The 21,574-nt window shown below is 41.3% G+C and overlaps 5 protein-coding genes across 9 annotated transcripts; 4 read left to right on the top strand and 1 right to left on the bottom strand.

Moving 5' to 3' along the window:
• Window positions 1–80: 80 nt before the first annotated feature.
• Window positions 81–3,160, top strand: hexd (hexosaminidase d). The gene is made up of 12 exons (XM_086137739.1): window positions 81–256; window positions 323–443; window positions 527–642; window positions 734–821; window positions 900–1,064; window positions 1,135–1,318; window positions 1,552–1,623; window positions 1,742–1,940; window positions 2,014–2,175; window positions 2,257–2,364; window positions 2,742–2,831; window positions 2,915–3,160. The coding sequence occupies exons 2-12, from the start codon at window positions 357–359 to the stop codon at window positions 3,084–3,086; spliced, it is 1,443 nt and encodes a 480-aa protein (XP_085993865.1). The 5' UTR covers window positions 81–256; window positions 323–356; the 3' UTR covers window positions 3,087–3,160.
• Window position 3,161: 1 nt separating this feature from the next.
• On the bottom strand, window positions 3,162–10,463 carry cybc1 (cytochrome b-245 chaperone 1). 2 transcript variants are annotated; one of them, XM_086137743.1, is made up of 10 exons: window positions 10,202–10,463; window positions 9,416–9,604; window positions 9,199–9,313; window positions 8,933–9,077; window positions 5,309–5,461; window positions 4,893–4,980; window positions 4,758–4,799; window positions 4,499–4,669; window positions 4,271–4,415; window positions 3,162–3,991 (listed from the first exon to the last, which is right to left on the bottom strand). In XM_086137743.1, exons 4-10 carry the CDS (start codon window positions 9,056–9,058, stop codon window positions 3,844–3,846), a joined length of 873 nt encoding a protein of 290 aa, XP_085993869.1. In that variant the 5' UTR covers window positions 9,059–9,077; window positions 9,199–9,313; window positions 9,416–9,604; window positions 10,202–10,463; the 3' UTR covers window positions 3,162–3,843. The 2 variants fall into 2 exon arrangements, with proteins under 2 accessions (XP_085993869.1, XP_085993870.1); XM_086137744.1 differs by lacking the exons at window positions 9,416–9,604; window positions 10,202–10,463 and having other exon boundaries at window positions 9,199–9,321.
• On the top strand, window positions 5,763–8,911 carry LOC147189623 (nuclear prelamin A recognition factor-like). Its single transcript, XM_086137740.1, has 8 exons — window positions 5,763–6,088; window positions 6,469–6,541; window positions 6,625–6,690; window positions 6,779–6,907; window positions 6,989–7,121; window positions 7,416–7,550; window positions 8,248–8,366; window positions 8,444–8,911. Exons 2-8 carry the CDS (start codon window positions 6,485–6,487, stop codon window positions 8,771–8,773), a joined length of 969 nt encoding a protein of 322 aa, XP_085993866.1. The 5' UTR covers window positions 5,763–6,088; window positions 6,469–6,484; the 3' UTR covers window positions 8,774–8,911.
• A 69-nt stretch (window positions 10,464–10,532) lies between the features above and the next one.
• Window positions 10,533–18,876, top strand: fdxr (ferredoxin reductase). Of its 3 annotated transcripts, none has more exons than XM_086137737.1 (15): window positions 10,533–11,506; window positions 12,337–12,699; window positions 12,773–12,882; window positions 12,970–14,295; window positions 14,468–14,556; window positions 14,868–14,963; window positions 15,315–15,437; window positions 15,512–15,625; window positions 15,708–15,809; window positions 15,982–16,089; window positions 16,793–16,877; window positions 17,644–17,843; window positions 17,913–18,084; window positions 18,175–18,348; window positions 18,459–18,876. In XM_086137737.1, exons 4-15 carry the CDS (start codon window positions 14,220–14,222, stop codon window positions 18,587–18,589), a joined length of 1,470 nt encoding a protein of 489 aa, XP_085993863.1. In that variant the 5' UTR covers window positions 10,533–11,506; window positions 12,337–12,699; window positions 12,773–12,882; window positions 12,970–14,219; the 3' UTR covers window positions 18,590–18,876. The 3 variants fall into 3 exon arrangements, with proteins under 3 accessions (XP_085993863.1, XP_085993864.1, XP_085993862.1); XM_086137738.1 differs by having other exon boundaries at window positions 12,334–12,699; window positions 14,468–14,499; XM_086137736.1 differs by having other exon boundaries at window positions 12,334–12,699.
• Window positions 18,877–19,071: 195 nt separating this feature from the next.
• cstf1 (cleavage stimulation factor, 3' pre-RNA, subunit 1) lies at window positions 19,072–21,391 on the top strand. 2 transcript variants are annotated; one of them, XM_086099535.1, is made up of 6 exons: window positions 19,072–19,296; window positions 19,441–19,612; window positions 19,702–19,979; window positions 20,055–20,252; window positions 20,334–20,724; window positions 20,905–21,391. In XM_086099535.1, exons 2-6 carry the CDS (start codon window positions 19,444–19,446, stop codon window positions 21,162–21,164), a joined length of 1,296 nt encoding a protein of 431 aa, XP_085955661.1. In that variant the 5' UTR covers window positions 19,072–19,296; window positions 19,441–19,443; the 3' UTR covers window positions 21,165–21,391. The 2 variants fall into 2 exon arrangements, with proteins under 2 accessions (XP_085955661.1, XP_085955660.1); XM_086099534.1 differs by having other exon boundaries at window positions 19,379–19,612; window positions 20,905–21,389.
• Window positions 21,392–21,574: the final 183 nt, after the last annotated feature.

Genomic DNA, 21,574 nt, shown 5'->3' with positions numbered 1-21,574 from the left:
TCCGGGTTAGCACGTGTTCGACATCATGATTGGCCAGAATAAAGAGAAAGCGACTGTTTCATTGGACAACGCGTGGCCCGGATGAAATGGACGTCACAGATTCATGCGGATATGTTGCAACTCAATACAGTTTATAGTTCTTTATCAGATATGCTGTGTCTAACAGTAAAACTTGACATACTTATCCCTGCTTACGTGAGTACTACGGATCTTCAAGGTGATTTGTCCAGACTAGCATACTTTAGTAATCGCTCTGGTAAGTGATCATTCACAAACGCGAAAAAACACCAAACCTTCAGTTGTTGTTGTTGTTTTCAAATAGATACAGGAGTACCAACATCGCTGCACGAATCAGCATGAATAATCCACCATGGCCGAACGGGAAGAAAGTTATTCACTTGGATTTGAAAGGTGCCCCTCCAAAAGTAGAATACATTTACCAGGTAAGGTTCCTTAATATACCCCATGCGATAATGTGCTCTGTGTAACACCGTTATTAGATTTGCCCTTTCATCACATCCTGCAGTTGATAGAATGCTTCTCTCGGGTGGGTGCCGATGGCCTGCTCGTGGAATATGAGGATATGTTTCCATATGAGGGAGAGCTGAAGCTACTGCAGGCCACATCACAACCCGCATACAGGTTCGACCGGATGAAGCAAATGTTTTGATCTGAATGTATTTTACTTGAATTTTTCCTTAGTATTACTGTGGGTGACTCGCTGTCTTTTTAGCCGTGATCAGATATTAGCCATACAGAAAGTTGCAAAATCTAAGGGCATGGAGGTCATACCACTTGTGCAGACCTTTGGCCATTTGGAGGTATGGCTGACATTGTATTGTTGTAATACGGATTGTACATCATTTGCTTCAGAGTCCATGTTTTTCTCCATGCGGTAGTTTGTGTTGAAGCATCGGCCCATGTGGAGCCTGAGAGAAGTATCAAATTGCGTGGGCACCCTCAATCCCCATAAGGAAGAAGGATTTAAGCTTGTGATGGAGATGCTGAGGCAGGTGGTGGAGCTGCATCCAGGTCTAAACGCACTACATATCGGTGCGGACGAGGTAATGTAAACAACACATCATTTGTTCTTCGTTTTTGGCAATGATCTCATGGTCATACCTTTAATTTAAGGTATACATGTTGGGTGAGGGGGAGCTGTCAAAACTGTGGTTGGCTTCATCTGGACGCACCGTGGAACAACTTTTCTTAAATCACGTTGCATCCGTTGTAAAATACATCAAGAAAGAATGGCCTCATATGAGCATCATCATGTGGGATGATATGATGAGGGGTATCAGTCAGGACACGTTGAAAGGTTAGTAGGAATGTGCACCTGCATGTTGACATTCTTTTACTTAAAAAAAAAAAATCGTAATGCCGGAATATTATTAAATATGTTTACAGTGCATGATTTTTCCATCTCACTACTTGAGAGAAGAAAAAAAAATCACCTCCAGTATATATTTATTGTATCAAATCTTAAAGTAGAAAAAAAATGAATGTTTCACACATCTCAATCTGTTTTTTTTTTTGCTATCCTCGACACAGCTAGTGGTATTGTCGGACTAGTCCAACCAATGCTGTGGGATTACACCCCAAATCTGGATGTGGACAAAACGGGTATGAATTGTAATCTTGCTATTTTAGATCCCAACAATATTGCTATTGTGACTATTTTTTAGTCCTTCAGAACATGATGTTTCTTTCTCAATGACGGATTTACAATTTTCTTGAGTAGTATCGTTACTGGAGAAGTACTACAGTGCCGGTATGCAAGACATGTGGGCAGCCAGTTCCTTCAAAGGTTCCACCAGTGTTTACACCAACGTACCCAGCACACAGAGACATGTCGATAACCATTTGCAATGGTTAAAAGTGGTTGGATCTGTGTCCCCCGGCTTAAACATTAGGGGTATTGCCATCACAGGCTGGCAAAGGTGAGACACACATGACATTTATGGCAATAGGACCTCACAGCACAAAAATGCACTCATGTTTTCTGAAATTTAGGTATGACCACTTCTCGGTGTTGTGTGAGCTCTTGCCTGTGGGTCTTCCGTCACTCGCGGCATGTCTCCAAACACTCATCCATGGCCAGTTTAGTCCCGAGGCTAAAAACAAAGTGTCTGAAATGTTGGGTGTCTCCTCCGTGGAGGTAGAGTCCATGGGAAGGTGAGGCCTTAAACTTTTGTTTTAATCAAATGCATTTATGTTGATTGCGATTTCACTTTTGGTCTCATGTTGTGTTTTTAGTGCATTGGATAATGCCACCCTGTTCCCGGGAAGGAGACTAGCGGAGTCGATTGTGGAACTGGATTCGATTCTATGCAATGAGGATATAAGGTCTTTCGAAAAAAACATGTGAGTTGATTGGGAAGGGACGTGGGCGGCGCAGTAGCCGAGCGATTGACACGTCTGCCTCGCAGTTCTGAAGTCCGAGACTTTCTGTGCCTTCAAAGTGTTAACGTCAAAAAGACTGCAAGGCGGTATTCAATCTCCCACCCGATTCTTTGTGAAATATTTTTCTCTTTACACGGTTTAACTTTTTGAATCGTAGGTACGTCGCCACCAAATCCGGTTTAAAAGTCTTCCCAGTCAAAAGGAAGCCGCCATGCACAAGGACTCTTATCAACTTAACATTTTCTTTTCCTGTGTGCTTTTCTAGAAACCATCAATGTCGTAATTTAACAAATCTTTACTTGAATCAAGAGACAACTGAAGTCTGTATGTAACCCCAGATACGTACGCGGCTGGTTCAGTCCCTACCACAGATCAAGAAGGATGGCAAACCCTTTCATCACCGGGCAGATTCAGAGTCAAGCATCCATGTGAGCAAACGTGTCACGTTACACCAAAGACACTTTTGAAATGTGTTCCGATCACTAATCGTGTTTGATTTTGACTCCTAAAGGTATTTGGCTCTGTTGCAACAGAAGGCGGATGTTGTAAGAGAGGAGATGTGTCATCTTTATCCAGATTCAACAGCTCAAGAATGGATAGATGAACACGTCAGCCCAGTGACGGCCCCGCTTTGGAGGATTTTAGATGAAATCGCCGCATGTGCAACGGAGATAGTTCCATAAAATCATTTTCTGTCCAAGGGCTGTTTTTTTTTTGGACATGATGTACATTTTAATAAAGACAATATACAAGCACAGTTGTTTTTTTTGTTTTTTTTTTTAAATACAAAACGCAAGTCCACAAAGCGTAAATATAAAAAATGGTAACACAAATCTAATCCAACAGTAGAAAAAAAATAAAAAAGATTTTCAAGTGGTCGTAAGTAACTTGTTTGGATTTCAATCCCATCCTGATTCAGAATAAACTGATGGACAAAAATACACAACATCTTTGGTTCACTAAAGACCAGCCGCAGTCAGGCAAAATTCAAACAAATTACTTTTGGCGACTACTGCTCGTATAAGAAGTCATCCTGATTGAGAGGTGTGTGTCTGTGTGTGCGAACAACCAAAATGTGTGTGGTCCAATCAACTGCAAAGAGCCCTTTCAGTTTCATGATGCATACCAGTGTTCAGTAGGAAGGCACAGTAAATCGGTAATCTGGGGTACTTTCTTATCGTAATTGGATCATTACACCGTTTCTGAATGAAAAGGGGAAAAAAGTCAGCATATTTCCAAACTACAATACGGTAAAATATTTTTTTCCGAAAAGCCCCCTACTGAAATTCTGCCTATTAAAAAAAAACATGCATGTCCGTAAAATTTGTAACTGGGCATACCATGCAATGAAAGAATCATACTAATCCCAGCCACTATTGCGCTTTAGCAGTGGCCCCATCCCAAAATGTAATCTAAAAAAAAAATGATGTCATGTAGAAATCAACGTTTTTCTTCTTCACCCTCGGAATCACTGCTGTCATCTAAAAAATCAGATACCTCTTCTGCGTGTGCGGTCATTTCTCTCTGCTCTCGCCGCTCCTCCAATCCCAAAAAGCGCTTGAGCAATGCAGCGATAGCCTCCACGTCGCTGACGAGTATCACATAGGGAAAAGAGTAGAGCATTAAATTAGATCTCCTCGTGCTTTGATGCAACTTTACACAATTGTTTATCATAACGACAACATACTTGCGTTGATTGTGTTAATTCAAGATCCTCAACCTTGATCTTAGAGGTTACTTGTCTATTGTTTGTCATTGACGAGTAGCCGCTCTTGGGTGTACTCCGCCTCTTACCCAATATGTATGACCTGACGGGTGTTCAATGTAAGAGGTATAATGTATGAGAGTGTTTCAAGTAAGGACCTACCTTCGCCCCCCAATTGTGGCACTCTGAGTCAGTGGGTAGGAGAAACCCGTAGCCAGACGCAACATCACGAGGTAGCCTTTTCCCAAATATCGGACCTTTTCTTCTTGGACGCAGACATCATGCAGGTGCCTCAAGTCCAAAACAACTTGAGAATAGAGAAAGGAAGAATATTTACTTTGGATTTGTGCACTCCCAAGTGGATAGCTAAACCTCTCTGCTGTTACTAACCTTTCTCTTGCCCCCTTTTGCATAGCGTCAGAATTAAAGCGTACAAGCTAATGGTCTTGAGTTGAATCACATTGTTAGTTTTGTCAAACATCGCCTCCTCCCATTCTTCCATGTTCTGAATGGCCACAAATAGACAGCCGGTGACATAGAAAAGCTTCCACAAGATGCTATCTGTGTAGAAAACATGTAAAATAAAGCATAAGTCAAATATTTATATACTGTATCTGTCAGGCAATGCTGTAAAACTGAGATTGCAAACCAGAGCTGTAGTAGGCAGCCGCCAACCCAATGGATGCCATACCTGAAGAAAAAGGAGGCATGATTAGAATTATGCAATTTTTTTACTGACAAAACATTTATTTCACTTCACTATACAAATATGAAAAATATGTACCGATACAAAGAGACCAGGAACGGATGCCAGGGCTTCTCTTCAGGTGCAGCATTGTAGAGCTGTGCTCCTCTACTACCATGTATCCCATCTAAACATAGAGCACGAGAGTTTCACCACGATACAGTATATTGTTGCTAAAATTCATAAGACAGATTTATACATTATTTTACAATATACATACTTTGTTATTCTGACAATACGTGTACATAAATGATACAGTATATTGTTGCTAAAATTCATAAGACCGATTTTACATTATTGTACAATATACATACTAGTAATTTTGACAATACGTGTACATAAATGCAGTAAGCATAGTGCAAAAAAAAGCAGACTACAGTATTATCACATCCATGCAGACAGGTTTTTAGTAAGTCAACAAGATGCTGCGGCCTCAAAAATGCCGGATAGCTTACCTTATATAAATTGATATCGGTGGCCTTTCTACAAATATTTTGGAAAGAGAAGTTGTGTGATTTTGAACATATAAGGAAGTTCGACTCGTGTTTTTGTGGCCGACACTTTCTTCCTGGATGGGGGTGTGGGTTGATTGGATGGATTCGCTTCCGCTGGAATTAAAAATAAAAGCAAATCCGAAGTAAATTGCACACAACTTCATAAATAGAGAAAAAGAAAAAAATAGAAAATTGTACTGTATATATGTAATATGTGAAATAAAATGCCTACTTTTTGACTGCACATTTTGTTGTTCGTTGTACTTGTGTTTTGTCACTTAAAAAAAACATCATGGTTTCTTGGGATCATTATTTCAATATTGTAATGGTGGAAGGATAATATTTTATGAACAAAGTATATATATTTTTATGTTGTACTGTATCTCGTTTTCACACTTCCGGGCCGGGCTATGCGTTGTGCGCATGCGCTACTGTTGTGTACTGTACATAGATATGAATGGATTGGGATTGACAAACGCCGATTCCTTTAAAACAGTTATGAAATAACGTCCTCGAACTACGTGGGGAGTCTCGGCGATCGCTCATATACGGACTTTTCCCCTCAAATTCTAGTAGTAGCAGCATTCAGTCACAGTGCTTGAGGATTTGTTGAGCTCCCCTCCTTTGCTATTGCTGCAGCTGGACCTTGTGCAATGGTGCTATGCGTCTCTTCGTTTTTTTTCTGGCGCTTTTGCTTTTAACAGAGTCTGAACCCGAGCTTTGCCATATATACACTCCCAGGTGAGTTTCTTAAATCTCACTTTACTCTCCTCCAGTCGTTCTCTTAAATTACACACACAGTGATAAGTCTGCGTTGTATTTGAAGGTTATGCGAGACTGAAACTACCGTGCAGTATTTGGTTTTGAGGGCTTTCTTTGTAGCGCGTATGCAACTCTAATTCATTTAACAAATTAATTTCGGCATACTTCTGCAGTGCGTGTGATAAGCAGGCTGCTTGTGATAGAACGTTGGCCCGGTCTGAGGAGGGTGGAGTCAAGTTAAACAAAAACAGACACTGTGGTCATTCCTCATAATAAACATGCATTTTTTTTCACGGAGTATTCCACGTGGGAATGATTAGAAAATGCTGCCGTCTGAATTCATCACTCTCTACTGACAGATAACTGATTAACAAAATGTCTGAGGTCAGCATCGGGAGGCGCAAGGAAAAGTGTGAAAACTGCACCAAGCAGGTGATTTCTCTCGGATTTTTTCTTCTACGTTTACAAGTTTTTATCATGCAATTCTAAATCTTGATTGATTGCTTGACACACAGTGTAGCAAGAAACAGAGTGATGGTGAAATTAGCTCACACCAAGAGGGAGAGCAAGTCAACGGACAGGTAAAGTCTTATTTCTAAGTAGTTCAATTGGAAACCACCCTGGGTTGCTGATGATGACTTCAAATATTTTTTTCCTTTGTTCCATCAGGAGAATGAGGGATCACAGTTGTTGCTGAGTGCTTGTCTATCCTGCGATGGCTGTCTGTCTGAGGAGGAGAGCCTGAAAATATCTCAACAGAACTTGGAGGAGATGGAGCGGGTTTTGGCTCTTAACAAGGTACACTCCAAATATTCGTACCTATATCAGCGTTTGCATTTTTTGTGCACTTTTTGAAATAAATTTCTCTTTCCTTGTCAGAAGTGTGATGTGACAAAGCACAGGGTTCTGGTGGCATCAGTTTGTCCACAATCGCTGCCGTTTTTCGCCGTCAAGTTTGGCGTGGATATCGTTGAGGCCGCCGGTAAACTTTGCGGTTTTCTCAAAAGCCTGGGTGAGCTAACTACCAACTAGACATTTGCAAGGGCACGTACATGATGAATATATTCACATTTTATGGAGAAATAGATGTCACTTAACCTTGTTTTTGTATAGTATTCCCTTTAGCATAGCTCCATCTAGTGGATGCATAAGGCAACCGCAGCCACTATTGAAGCTTCTATTCTATGCGCCTTATAATGCGGTGCGCTCTATCTATGAACACAGTTTTTAAAAAGGTCGTTCATTTTAGCTAACTCGTCTCTCCCTTGTATCCCCTTCTTCCTCAATTATTCTCTTCTCCATGCAGGAGTGCAGTTTGTGTTTGATACCACTCTGGCAGCAGGCTTTAGCATCATAGAGAGTCAAAAGGAGTTTATTCAGAGGTATCGGAGGAAGCACCACGACTCCCACGCACTGCCCATGTTCACCTCTTCCTGCCCTGGTAAAACTCTTCTCCACCTCCATTCATGATCTACGGTGAACCCTGACTATTAAAATAATTTGATTTTTATTTGCTTTTTCTCTCTCCGGCTGCGAGTTCTTATGCATCTGCAATAGACAGCCGCACCAAAACTAACTTGAACGTCATGGGGAAAATTATTTCTTATTTTTTACTGCTATGGCGATTCAATTAAAACGGTGATACAGGCGAAAATATTGCTTTTTTAAAAATGTTTCATATTTATGGCTTACAACAAGTTGGGGGAAAAATGAAATACCCGGTCAAAAACAATTTGATATTATACAAGAAACTATCAAAATGATTTTAATTTAACAAAAAAAAGTATGTTCCTGTGTTTAAAATGAATCTGTGTAATATACAAATGTCACTTCTCCAATTCAACTATTGACGCCAACATTACTACGGGATTCAAATTAATTGCGATGTAACTCTTTTTTTAGTGAGACAGATAAGAGTGCAGTGCTGGTGGGGATAGATAGAGAGCCTGTCTTTCACCACTCCCTTCTTCAGCATCAGGGAGAAGAAGAGCTTTTGAGCATTCATTCCCTTGTTTAACTTTAGACAGGTTAAGTCAGAGCATTTGGAATGGAGCTGCGCTTGTACTGAAAACACCTTAAAAAATAACAAATAAAATCTTCATGACTTTGGCGTTGTGCCCTTTTGCACTGAACTACAGGCTGGATTCGCTATTCGGAGCGTATCCTCGGGAGTTTGGTCACACCTCACATCTGCACAGCAAGGTCTCCGCAGCAAATTATGGGCTGTCTCGTCAAAGACTACTTCTCTAAACAGCAGGTGAATGAGTGCAATGATAATAATATAATGAGGACAAAATAATTGAATCTGCCGAATCGCTCCCTATGTGCCAACAGAAGCTAAATGCGGATAAAGTGTACCATATGGTGGTGGCTCCCTGCTTTGACAAAAAACTGGAGGCTGTCCGAGAAGAGTTTTACAACAGTCTGCTGGAGAGCAGGGATGTGGACTGTGTCCTCACCTCAGGTTTCAATACCTCCTTATCTGTTACGCGGGCCGGCGCGAGCCAAATAAAACACCAGTTGCTGTTACAGTATTCTTTTTGTTCCAGAGGTCACGTTGACCATTGCGTTTGGGTAGTCACACAACAACCAAGACACATGGACTGTTGTTTATTGTCCCGCAAATACCACAAATCACCCCCTACCGTCCTTTCCATCCCTTGATACTCAGTGGGATGTTTCATCATTTTATTTTTGTCAAAGATAGTAGAGTTGGGAACATTTTTGTAAATCTACTATTATATCTAATTTTGAGAGATTCGTCCGTGCATTCAAATTCAGTCATAGGATATTTTGCGTCATGTTCCAGGGGAAATTTACTACCTGATGCAACAGAAGAAGGTGTCCGCGGAGGATATGGACTCTTTTCCGTTGGACCATGTGTGAGTCATTGGCCGCTCCTTTTTTAGTTTTGTTTTTGGTGTGTGGGGGGTGGCAGAATCCTTTCATCTCCAAAACAATCAGTTTCCTGCAAACCAAAGAAAACAGCATGATTGTTGTGCCATTAACATTGCATCGTCAAAGAGAGCGAGCCGTTTTCAACACTTTATGGTAGGTCAATAATTTGCAAGATATACCACATTACTCACGTGGGAACTGATCAATCGTGTTGATTTTTGAAAAGAAATATGAACTTGTTGGAGACCAGCAGCAGGGACGTGCCGTGTATTCATCAGGTCAAGAAGTCAAGTTGAGTCTGTTATCCTGCAACACAAACAGAAAGTGTCCCATTGAAGAGTCCTCATCCGCCACCCGAATGACAATAAGCGTTATAGAAAATGAATGGAGGAAGAAAGAAAATGTCACTTTTAAAATTGCTTTTGCAGCCTTGGAGAAGCTGGAGACACGGCCCTGGTTCGCCACGAAGGGCGCGGTTCCGACGGTTTTCTCGAACATGTGTTCAAGTATGCTGCCAAGGAGCTATTTGGCCTGGACGTCCACGAGATCACGTACAAGACCCTCAGGTGAGCTGCGACGCCACAAGTGAGGTCTCCGCTATCATTCCACGCAAAAAAACACAAAAAAAGGTTATTCCGTTTGTTTTGTAGGAACCGTGACTTTCAGGAGGTGACACTAGAGCGAGACGGCGAAACGTTGCTGCAGTTTGCGGCCGTTTACGGTTTCAGGAACATCCAGACTTTGGTGCACCGCATGAGGAAGGGAAGAGTGCCTTACCAACTGGTGGAGGTGCTGTCCTGTCCAGGAGGTAACAATGCAACTGGGATAGAATGCCAATTATCCTCAAACTCCATTTTCGTTCAAAAACCAAAGCATTATTTCCCCTTGGAAATAATGTCAATCCAAATAATCTTTCCCAAACACCCCAAAATTTTTTGAAAGGGACTAACTACCAACGGTGGCTTCTTGAGCAGTCACACTCAATAAAAAAAGCAAATGTTAACATGCTTCAATGAATGTGTGAGGTATACTTAAATTTGGCTGACAAAATACAAAATTAACACAAATACACACAAAAGAAACACTGAGACGCGGCATGTCGAAGTAATAAACTAAATTTAAACCCAGCTCTCTTTTTCCTTGTCATCATTTTTGTATTGGATTAAAAAAATAAACCACAAAATAATCAATCACCTTTTTTTTTTTTCTTTCTTGCCACTGGAAAACGGAAGGAAACAAAGATCAGGAAACACTCCCTTAATGTTTCTCCTTCAGGGTGCTTGAGTGGCCGCGGTCAAGCCGAGAATGAGACAGCGGGCCGCGTCGATAAACAACTGCTCCAGCAGATGGAGGAGGTCTACAGCAGCCTGCCTGTCGCTCTCCCGGAGGTCAACCCGACTCTGCAGACGCTTTATCAAGACTGGCTTCAGGGCCAGGATTCCCAGCCGACCTGCAAGTTACTACACACCCAGTACAAGAATCAGAGTCAGAGCCCTTTACAGACACCACACATGCAGTGGTGAGAATGAGGGAACATGAAAACATGTTTGGGACCCAGTTCTTGTTTGGATAAATTAACTCATTCAGTACCAGCCAATTCTAGACCAAGTCTGAAAAGACGTTTAAAAACGTCTTTGGGAGTGAATGAGTTAGGGACCATCCAATACCTTTGAGCAAGTCAAAAGCCGGACTCAGCAGATGCAGTTCTTCCCCATTGTCCGCTGGAGGGCGAATGTATAGGCTTTGGAAACAAGGGACAAGTTCAAAACAAAAAGACTTTAGTCCACATAAGGATCTGGAAAGTGAGGTAGCGAATGTGGTCTAATTGTTGCCAAACAATAAGACGACTAAAACAACATTAAGCACGATGGAAACCAATGAGCTGATGTTGTGGATACTGATGGCACACCAAAACTTTTTAACCAACTCAGTCAGTCCAAAATGACGCTTACATGTATATTTGTTGTCTTTGCAGAAAACATACAGCAGCAGTGTTAGAAGGAGAACTATGCAACAGTTTCATGACCCCATTATGCCAGTACTATGACAAGTATCTTTTTTTTTTGAGCACTTAAAAAAAAAAAGTCACATAGGTGAGCGTTTTTGTCATTTTCAATTAATTATCAACTCTACACTGGCATTCCCTAAATGCAGTTTGGTTAAACCCCGAGTTAGTCATACCTTTGCCAAATTATTTGTTAGTGTTGTTTTTTTTAAATGCGATGAATGTGTATATTTGATCTGGAAATCATTCAAGAAAATGAAAAAAATTGCAGCATATGCGCCGAGGAGTTGAAAGATAGGAGATGTGTGCGATACGCATTTCCTTTGTAAACCTCATACCTCCATTTAAGCGTTGGTGTGAAAGTCGAGTCGGTTTGTCTTTCTGGTTGCTTGGTCCAAGTCGACACGCAGCCGTCGTCGCAAAGATGAAAGCTCACTGGTGGAGCTTTGTGCTTGGATTGCTCTGTCTTGCCTCTGAGGTGAACACCTGGTCAGGTGAGGAAAAGCAAATATGTTTAGCCCAAAAAATTGATATTAATTTTCCAGCAAGTTATAGATTTATTTTCATAGAGCATGAATTTAAATAACATTATCTCTTAAATTTTTCTTCATTCATTGCGGACTGTATTTGACTTCAGATGGGTTGTGTTGTATTGTGGTTTTGGGTCATTCTTTTCTTAGTCAAGCACAAATAAGATGAATTGATGTCTACACCGGATGCTTGAATAAATGATGACCTCTTTTCCAAAATGCAGTAAATACATTGTGATTCTCTGAGGGAAAATATCATTCAACCAGTTTTAGAAATTCATTGGCAGAGTCTCGAAACAGGTTCGATAAAAGCAGGGGCAACATTGATCATGATGAAATTTGGCTTTTATCTCATTTTGGGAAAACAGTTCTTGAAATGAACTTTTAGTCTCGTTCTCACGCGACATTCAACATTTATAAATGAGCACGCCACGATTGGCGCTGTAGGTAAATTAAACACTTTGGTTTAGCCGTAAGAAGAGATGTAGGCCACGAGTGTGAGGTGCCATGGAATGCTTCCCCGTCTCACTATAGACCACCTGCCAAGTTTTGACGCACCCTGTTATGTTCTGTTAGTTTTAGGTTTTCCTTGATGTCACGGCTGTGGCAAATATTTGGACAGAAAATCATACCCCGTCATTCCATGGCAACCACGGCCTGTCACGTTGGCCCCTCCCATCCGATTTTGCCCACGGTGGCCTCATAACAGGGATGCTGGGAATTGTCTCATTGTTGCCTAAACTTGAAGTTGAAAAATCAATAAATACATTTAAAAATGAATCTCTCTCTAGCAGTTTTACAGGATCCTTCACACACGTCAGTCGCAAGTCTCGACTCCTCTGAGATAACATGTTCCACCACGTTATCCGATCCAGTGGGAGTGTATCTCAACAGACCTTTCCACGGCCAAAAAAATGTGCTGTACCTGTCCTTGCACAAAGGTTCTTTAACCAAGAACACCACAGCTGCAGAATTCGAGGGTCGAATTCATATAACCCCTTTCCGCCACATGATAAAAGGCCTTGGCTTCACAATCAAGATTTCTCCACTGCAGCTAGAAGACACTGGCTTGTATTACTGCAAATGGGTCTTCTTCAGATTGGATGATTTCACAGAGCAAAACCTTGTCAGCAATGAGACCCTTCTCATTTTCAGAGGTACGACCAGTTTGAAAAACAATCATTAGTTCGTTGATTGAAGTGAACAAATCCAACACTTTTCCCTTTACAGACGTCAAACAATGCAGCAATGACTTGGATACCACCTTGATTGTTTTAACTGTAGCAGTATTAACTGTCACAGTGGGAGCAGGAGCAGTGATGATGAGACGCAGATACAAAGTAAGTAGAATTATGATCGTATGTTTTGGTTGTTTGCATTATGATAATGCAGTTTCAACTGGATGCGTTTTCTTTATGTTCCTGCAGTTTAAAAAGCACTTGAGACTGAGGAGAAGTTCAAGAGTAACCGCAACTAACAGGATACATCATCAACCGCAACACAGGCAGCAAAATTATCCATACATTGAAAATGCTGTAGACATCAGATACATAAATTATTTTGGAAGCCTTAGGGGAACAGGCACTTGAGGTTACCAGTAGGTCGTTCTGCATCTTGCACAAAGAAGCATGCTCTGCAAATGTGTCAACACATTTCTTTGTCTTCCTTCTGTTTTGCAGTCCTGAATATGTTTAAGCTACCACATCCTGACTGATACGTGTGATACATGTGATATTTTAACATGTGATTTACCAGGGCAAGTATTCTTTTCTTATTCTACTCAAACAAGTGTAACAGCAGACCACGTTTAATGAAAAATGTTGAGATCTTGCTGGTGAACCCCAAATTTATTGGAAGATATTTATAAATTAAACTAGAAAAGAAAGAAGCATCCTGACATACATATCACAATGATTATTTAATCATGAAAGTGTGTTATCAATGTTAAAAGGTTGTGTATCTGACAGTACACACACACACACACACACATATATATAGATATATATAACAAAAATATACAATTTCCGAAATTAATTTTATGTGTGCATTAATCTAAAATTTTATTTCACGCTTAAAATGAGCAGTATGATCATTCAAAAGAAAACTGATAAGTACGATTTAAAAAATCGTAATTTAATTAATCAACATTCTACCGTAAATATAAATATTTTGCATTTAAATGAATATTTACAATTTTAATTGAGAGTTTTTTAAAAATGTATTACATCGTATTTATTACGTTGTACAATCAACGTACACGCGGGACCGCTAACTCCAGAAGAGTTTAAAATCTTTTTCCTCAAATGTTTTTGTTTTCATTGTAATTTGTAATTTTCATTATAATATTTCATTAAAATCATCCTGGGGGAACATTTGCCCTTGTATTTGTTTTTCTGTCGGACTGCTTTTGGTGGTACACCGTGAAGACCGATGAAATAAGATGCTGCTTCCATAATGCGACCAAGTTAATAAATGTTTCATTAAAACGTGTCACTGCACTGTGTCTTCATCGGTAACCAGGTCTAGTTGAGGAAACCGAGCAATATTTTTTCTTTTTGGGGGGGGCCCTTGGCTTTTGCTCTCGGTCCCAATCATTTTGGGACTGCTATGAGGAGCTGCCGACTTGGAACACTTGTTCTACAGTCACATCATTTAGCTCTCGATAAGAACATCCAAGATGCCTGCCTTTAGAAAGCTGTTTAGCGGTGTCACATTGTGGACGTGGAGAAGAAGTAGATGGATAAATCGACGCGGTGAGTCACTTTTATTCTAGAACTGCATATGATCAAAAATATTTCGCTCTGTAAAGTAAGCGCATGAAACGTCAAAGTTGATTATTAGCTTTCAAGCTCGACTGCTGTCCATTTCTGAGCATTTTTGTGAACTATAAAGTGTGACAAGGCATTTATTTTTTATTGCCGATAGGAGATGCAACATTTTCCTCATGCAGGCCAAAGGTGTGTGTTGTTGGCAGTGGCCCAGCAGGATTCTACACAGCACAGCACTTGATCAAAGTAAATACAGTAGTGCACTTGACGTCAGACGTGCAAAATCTCAAACGCTCTCAGAATAAATTTACCAGACATGTCATTTGAGAAAGCAGCAAGGTAAATGTCTTGACTTGTGATTTTAGCCCATGTCTACCACCCAGTATGAATGTGTTAAGTGTCAGTCGGTGGGGCACACTTTTTGTGACTGTTTTCAGTTGATCAAATGAAACATTTAAGCATCACAAATATGTCAAGAAAAAAATCTGATGGCAAGTATGGCCCAATACTTTTTTTTTAAAGTTATTGTATGATTAGATATTTCATTTTCCTGCCAGGGCCGTCAAGATGTTGAGGTGGACATTTACGAGCAACTACCCGTTCCTTTTGGCCTTGTCAGATTCGGTGTTGCTCCTGATCATCCAGAAGTGAAGGTAAAGAAAATGATACATTGCAGATTATTGTCTGTGACACGATTTGGTCAAAACGCACCTCAAGGATAGCCCGACATATTTCTGGGCCGGGCCAATGGCAAGTCTGGATTTTGTTGCCGTGACGACCCGGGGCAGCTTCGACAGTTATCAGAAGCTAAAATGTTAGCTGATGCTAATCTGTGCGTCCGACAAAATCATTGCAGCTCCGCTTAACTTTTGGCTTTGACACGATAGCAGGGCTCGTTGAGTTTAAAATGGCTATCCCAAAAGTCTGCTACATTAGTTACAATGAAGCAAGTTATGTGTACGGGAAACATGAACGCTGATTTATCGCTTTCTATTTTTCTTCAGAACGTCATCAAAACATTCACACAGACAGCCAAACATGCACGCTGTAATTTCTACGGAAACGTGAACGTCGGGAAGGATGTGAGCGTTCAAGAGCTTCAAGAAGCGTACCATGCAGTAATACTAGTAAGGAGCTTACGTTCCAAACTAGCTTTGAGCAAGTGTGCTTTTCCTCAACGTCTCGTGTATGTTATCATAAGAGTTACGGCGCAGAGGGAAACAGGAGGATGGGGATACCTGGAGAAGATTTGGCCGGTGTGTACTCCGCCAAAGATTTTGTGGGCTGGTACAATGGCGTCCCAAGCTGTCGAGAGGTACGTCTCTTCATGAAGCTCCTTTCCTCTCCTTCTGTATCCTCAGGTATCAATTCGTAAGCCATTTTCTTCTCCCATGCAGCTCAGCCCCGACCTGAATTGTGACACAGCAGTCATTTTGGGACAGGGAAACGTGGCTTTGGACATAGCGCGAATATTATTGTCACCTACTGACATTTTAAAGGTACGTGGATGGCTCGGATTGCATTCGTGTTGACCGTATGATGAGATGTGAAGGCACTTATTTGGCCACAAATTGTACTGCTCCATGATAAGCACCCGATTAAGTTACCAACAATAGTTTGTCCCCCAGTTTTCTTGTTGTTGACAAAAATCTCAAAACTGTTCATTTGCAGAAGACCGACATCACTCAGCCTGCCCTCGAAGCTTTGACGGAGAGCAAGGTCCGCAGGGTGCTTATCGTCGGCAGGAGAGGACCCATGCAGGTTGCGTGCACTATCAAGGTGTGTGAGGATCATATCACGATGGCAACAACAGAGGATGACTTTTTTTTTTTTAACTCATTCACTCCCAAAGACGTTTTTAAACGTCTTTTCAGACTTGGTCCAGAATTGGCTGGTACTGAAATAATATGAATCAAGTCACTACCCGTGTATGCTGTAAGGTCACCATCGAGAAAGATGTAACCTTAAATGTCAGGAGTTGGAACTGTCATAATTTCCCTCTATGATATCATGCAAGATTTCAGCATACTTCACAAGCTGTTGGTAAAAAGGCTTCCGATGTTTTTTTTTTTTTTTTTTTTTGGGCGAAAGCACCGTTGCGAAAAATGAACTCCAGTATCACCATACATGGCACTTTGTTTCTTTTTAACAATTAACCAAGGTTCAGGTCTCTTTAAATGTCCGTCACAAGTCATACTTATAGGAAAATAGGTTAAACACATACCGATTTTCAACATCTTAACCGATTTATTATTTTTTTTAGAATATGAGAGCCCCGGCAGCTGGGGAAGAAAAATAAATACCTGATTCATGCTCATAGTCTGTCGCAGTGCCAACTTTGACCTGTGAGGGGCAGCATGTCGCCAGAAGACATCTTGACTGCCAGAAAATAGAAATAAGAAGAAAAAAAAATCATCATAGTCAAAGAAATATAAGAAGCTCGATTCAAATCATCCTGCGTATTTTATGATCATGAATACAGGAGCTTCGAGAAATGGTGAAGCTACCAGGCACCAGACCCGAGCTGGTGCAAGCCGATTTTGAGGGCGTCGCTCAGGCTCTTCCAGGTGAGAAGACATTGAAATAATTTCATGGGCTCAATTTCTGCTTAATTTTTACTTATTTTTATTATACAGTTTCGCTCGTTCCTTTCATTATGCTCTATTTCAGGCTTTTTTTTTTGATACTTGCTAAGTCAATAAATTTGATTGGCGATGTCAATGCCATATTAATTTCACCATGTTTTTTCTCCCGGTGGGTATATTTGTTTACACATTGTTTAAAGACTTTCCTCTAAACCTTCAGCAATAAAGGCAACCAGTCTCGTATTCTGCGTTTCTTTCTTGTTTATATAAGAAAGAGAAGTCGTTTACCACCGGTGTCCTCGTTCCACTGACCTTGCCAGAGAAATAACAACAGGGCTGAAGGATGGCGTGTGGGTTGGTCTGATCATTTGCGCAACTTGCACACACCACGGCAGGAAATGAAGATCTGTTGGTGTGATTCGCACCCCTCCCTGTCTCAACTTTAACACGTGTAAATACGTTGCATTTGTTTTCCTGCTATGGCTTGTATTAAGGATGTGCAACATTGTTTTTTATTTAATGCACAATCCAAATGTGCAAATGACATGAACCACTCATTTTGTACCCCTTAGTCTGCTATTTACTTTTTCTTTTTTCAATTTAGTCTCTATATATCACCTGTCATGCGTGCTTCTGGGATGTATCCCCACATAAACATTTACATTTCAAAGGCCATTTTCTGATATTTTGTACGACAAAGTGATGATGTCCAAAAGAAGTGTCAGCACATGTGCCTTTGCTGTTTCAGACTTACCCAGACCGAGAAAACGTCTCACGGAGTTGATGTTCAAGGCAGCCGTCGAGCCTCCAGCAAAGGACGAACAGGAAAGAAGAAGCAAAGCCTCGCGTAGTTGGGGACTTCGATTCTTCCGAAGCCCTGCCATGGTTCTTCCCAATCCCGACGGCACCAAGGCAGCCGCCATCCGATTGGCAGTCAACAAACTGGAGGTCGATTTTGACACATTAGGTGCTAAATGAACATGTTGAATTTGATTTTGTCTGCCTGCATGTCAACAGGGTTCAGGTGAGGCTGCTCGTGCGGTGCTCACTGACGAGGTAGAGGATGTGACCTGTGGCCTTGTCATTAGCAGCATTGGCTACAAGAGCCTCCTCATTGACGCATCGGTGCCGTTTGACTCTGGTAAAGCGATAGTCCCGAACCAAATGGGCCGTGTTCAACAAGCTCCAGGTACCTACAAAAGAAAAAAAAAAAAGCAGCACCAATCAAACCAGAATCCAATATAAGGAAATATTTATCTGCACTGTTCCTTCATTCTAGGTCTTTATTGTAGCGGGTGGCTTAAGACAGGCCCAACAGGTGTGATCGCCACCACTATGAATAATAGCTTTGACACTGCACGATCCCTAATGGAAGACTTGGACTCGGGGAACTTGGACATGTCTGCTGCTAAGTCTGGGGCACAAAGTATTAGAACTCTACTTGAGCAAAGAGGTACCTGCATTGATTTCATAGTTGTGATACAAGATGAAAACAGATTTTTTTTAAATCTGCCTTTCCCTACTAATTAATTGCTCAAAGTGCATTGTTTTATCGTCTCCAAGGAGTGAAGCCTGTGACCTTCTCGGATTGGGAAAAGATTGACAGTGTGGAGGTGAAGAGGGGTGAATCAACTGGAAAACCCAGAGAAAAACTGCTGACTGTGGAGAATATGCTTCAGGTGGCATGGGCTTGATCATCATGGACAATTTCTCAATAAAAATGTGGGTGTGGGGGGGGGGGTACATTTTGAAGAAGCCAACCACATCAGATACAGGAAATGTGTATTTTGACAATATCATGCATTAAATGAATTTGAATATGATCCCACGAGCTACAGTGTTTATCTATATAAAATATTACAATTACATTGTCTTCATTGTGGCTAGTGTATATCTGTAAACAATTTGATCTTTAAAAAAACTACATGAAAATAATCAAAGTTTAATGCACATGGCACCACAATAAAATATTTTCATTTTATTACTGTCTCAGTATACTTTTTAAAATGTCAACTACTGATTATGATGTTCTACAAACAACGTATTTTCAACATACACCCGATTGTTGTGGTTTCAAGTCAGGAATATAGTCAAAAATAGAATTCTGTAACGTCGTACACCAGTAGATGGCAGTAATACATCAAGATGCCGGAAATAACCAAAGAAGAAGAAATTACAGTGTCGCCAACTACGCTAGTGTGCTATAAAGAGTAATGCAAAGGTGTGATGCATTTTTATGTTTTAGTGACAAAAAATTATTTCCGCTTCGAAGTAAAAAGTAATTAGAGGTTACCACGCATTCAGTGACTTTGGCGATTTCATTTTACAAGTATCGGTCGCAAATAGAAAGTGTTTCGCACTGTCTGAATTCACCAAGCTGCACAGTTAACACAACGTTCAGGTATTCGTTCATTTTAGAATTGTTTTTGTGCATGAAAAAAAACGCACTAATTCCACTAAACAGTTGATCGTTTTCTAAACAGTGTTTGTTTTAAGTCCGCTTTTCGTCACGTCCGTTTTCGGCCCCTGAATTCGTCTGTGGCAGAAGATGTATCGTCCCAAACCAACATTGAAAGATCGGCAGCATCTGTATAAACTCATCATAAGCCAGCTGCTCTACGATGGATACACCAACATTGCCAACAGTTTAGTCAATGAAGTCAAACCTCCAAATGTGGTGTCACCATCTGAACAGCTTGTCCAGCTGGTAAAAATTGGTAAGCTTGAGATATGTGTTTTTTGTAGGAAGTAATAAATCATTTGTATGCATGTGAGCTAATTACCAACTATCCCGTTTGTGTCACAGGTATGGAGAACGATGACAGTGCTGTGCAGTATGCTATTGGGCGCTCTGATACAGTAGCGCCTGGTGTGGGAATTGATCTAGAATTTGACGCTGATGTCCAGACAATGTCTCCAGAGGCATCCGAGTATGAGACGTGCTATGTTACCTCTCATAAGGGACCCTGTCGCGTTGCGACATATAGTCGGGATGGCCAGCTCATCGCCACAGGCTCCGCTGATGCTTCGATTAAGATCCTGGACACTGAGCGTATGCTGGCCAAGAGTGCGATGCCAATTGAGGTAAGACAGGTCGCACAAGTTGGTCTGTGTTAAGAAAGTCTAAACAATTATTATTCATATGTATATTTTGGACAGATTATGATGAACGAGACAGCTCAGCAAAACATGGAAAATCACCCAGTGATTCGAACACTGTACGACCACGTCGATGAAGTCACCTGTCTGGCCTTCCACCCAACTGAACAGATCCTTGCGTCCGGCTCAAGGGATTACACCCTCAAACTTTTTGACTACTCAAAGCCATCTGCAAAACGAGCATTTAAATATGTACAGGTCAGATATTGCACACAAGGATTTCTTTTGTTATTTTTGCATGCCTCCAATTTGGTGAATCGAAATCATTCTCCCCTTTAGGAGGCAGAAATGCTGCGTTCCATCTCTTTTCATCCATCTGGAGATTTCCTTATAGTTGGGACACAGCACCCAACCCTGCGTCTTTATGACGTCAACACCTTTCAGTGTTTTGTGTCCTGCAACCCTGTGGACCAGCACACAGACACGATCAGCGGCGTGAGTTACAACCCGACGGCCAACAGCTACGTCAGCTGCAGCAAGGACGGCAGCATTAAACTGTGGGATGGTGTCTCCAATCGCTGCGTGACTACCTTTGACAAAGCTCACGATGGAGCGGAGGTCTGCTCAGCCATCTTTACCAAAAATTCCAAGTACATCCTTTCCAGCGGGAAAGATTCAGTGGTAAAATTGTGGGAAATATCAACAGGCCGAATGCTGGTGAAATACACAGGTGAAGTTGACACTTGGTCTTCCTTTCTTTCCTTGCATGTGTTGATCGCAATTCAAATTTTGGAAATGCAAAAATCCTGCCTCAGGGGAGAAGGTGCATTAATCACATCCCCCCCCCCACCCCTTTTTTTCTATTGCATTTTGGGGAGGCGAAACATCTCTAATGTGCTTGCCGTTGCAGGCGCGGGTCTGAGCGGCCGTCAAATGCATCGTACGCAGGGTGTGTTCAACCACACAGAGGACTATGTTCTCCTACCTGATGAGCGAACCATCAGCCTGTGCTGCTGGGATTCGCGTACAGCGGAAAGGAAAAACCTGCTGTCTCTGGGTCACAACAACATCGTCCGCTGCATTGTCCACTCGCCCACCAATCCCGGTTTCATGACTTGCAGCGATGACTTCAGGGCCCGTTTCTGGTACCGGCGCACCACCACAGATTGATCTCTCCCGCCGCATCGTTTGAGGAACGAGGGACTCCACATCCAGAACTTTTTGGGGAAATCAATTGAATATTTTTTGTGGAATCTTGAAATTGGATTAGTTAGAAATTTTCTTTCTTGCTTCAGTATTGTTTGTAGATTTTTTTTTTTTTTTTTTGTACGAGGACATTGCTGGTTCTTTGCATAGATGAAATAAAAACTAACAATAATGACTGTGGTTCTTTTAGACAGTACACCACTCCTTAGCTAGCTAGTTTGAGACATATTGGGAAGATCTGGTTGTGGACGCTAACAGGTTTATATCGTGAGCTGAGCTCATTCATGTGATTGTCATCTGTAGGTAATACACAAAATCATAATTCATCAAAAACAGCTATTGCAATTTAAAAAGAATAAATCCGTCTTTTGTTT

Source organism: Hippocampus guttulatus, chromosome 19 (assembly GCF_054856545.1).
Source record: "Hippocampus guttulatus isolate MCC_2025c chromosome 19, RoL_Hgut_1.0, whole genome shotgun sequence".
NCBI lineage: Eukaryota > Metazoa > Chordata > Actinopteri > Syngnathiformes > Syngnathidae > Hippocampus > Hippocampus guttulatus.
This window is presented reverse-complemented; position numbering and strand designations above follow the sequence as displayed.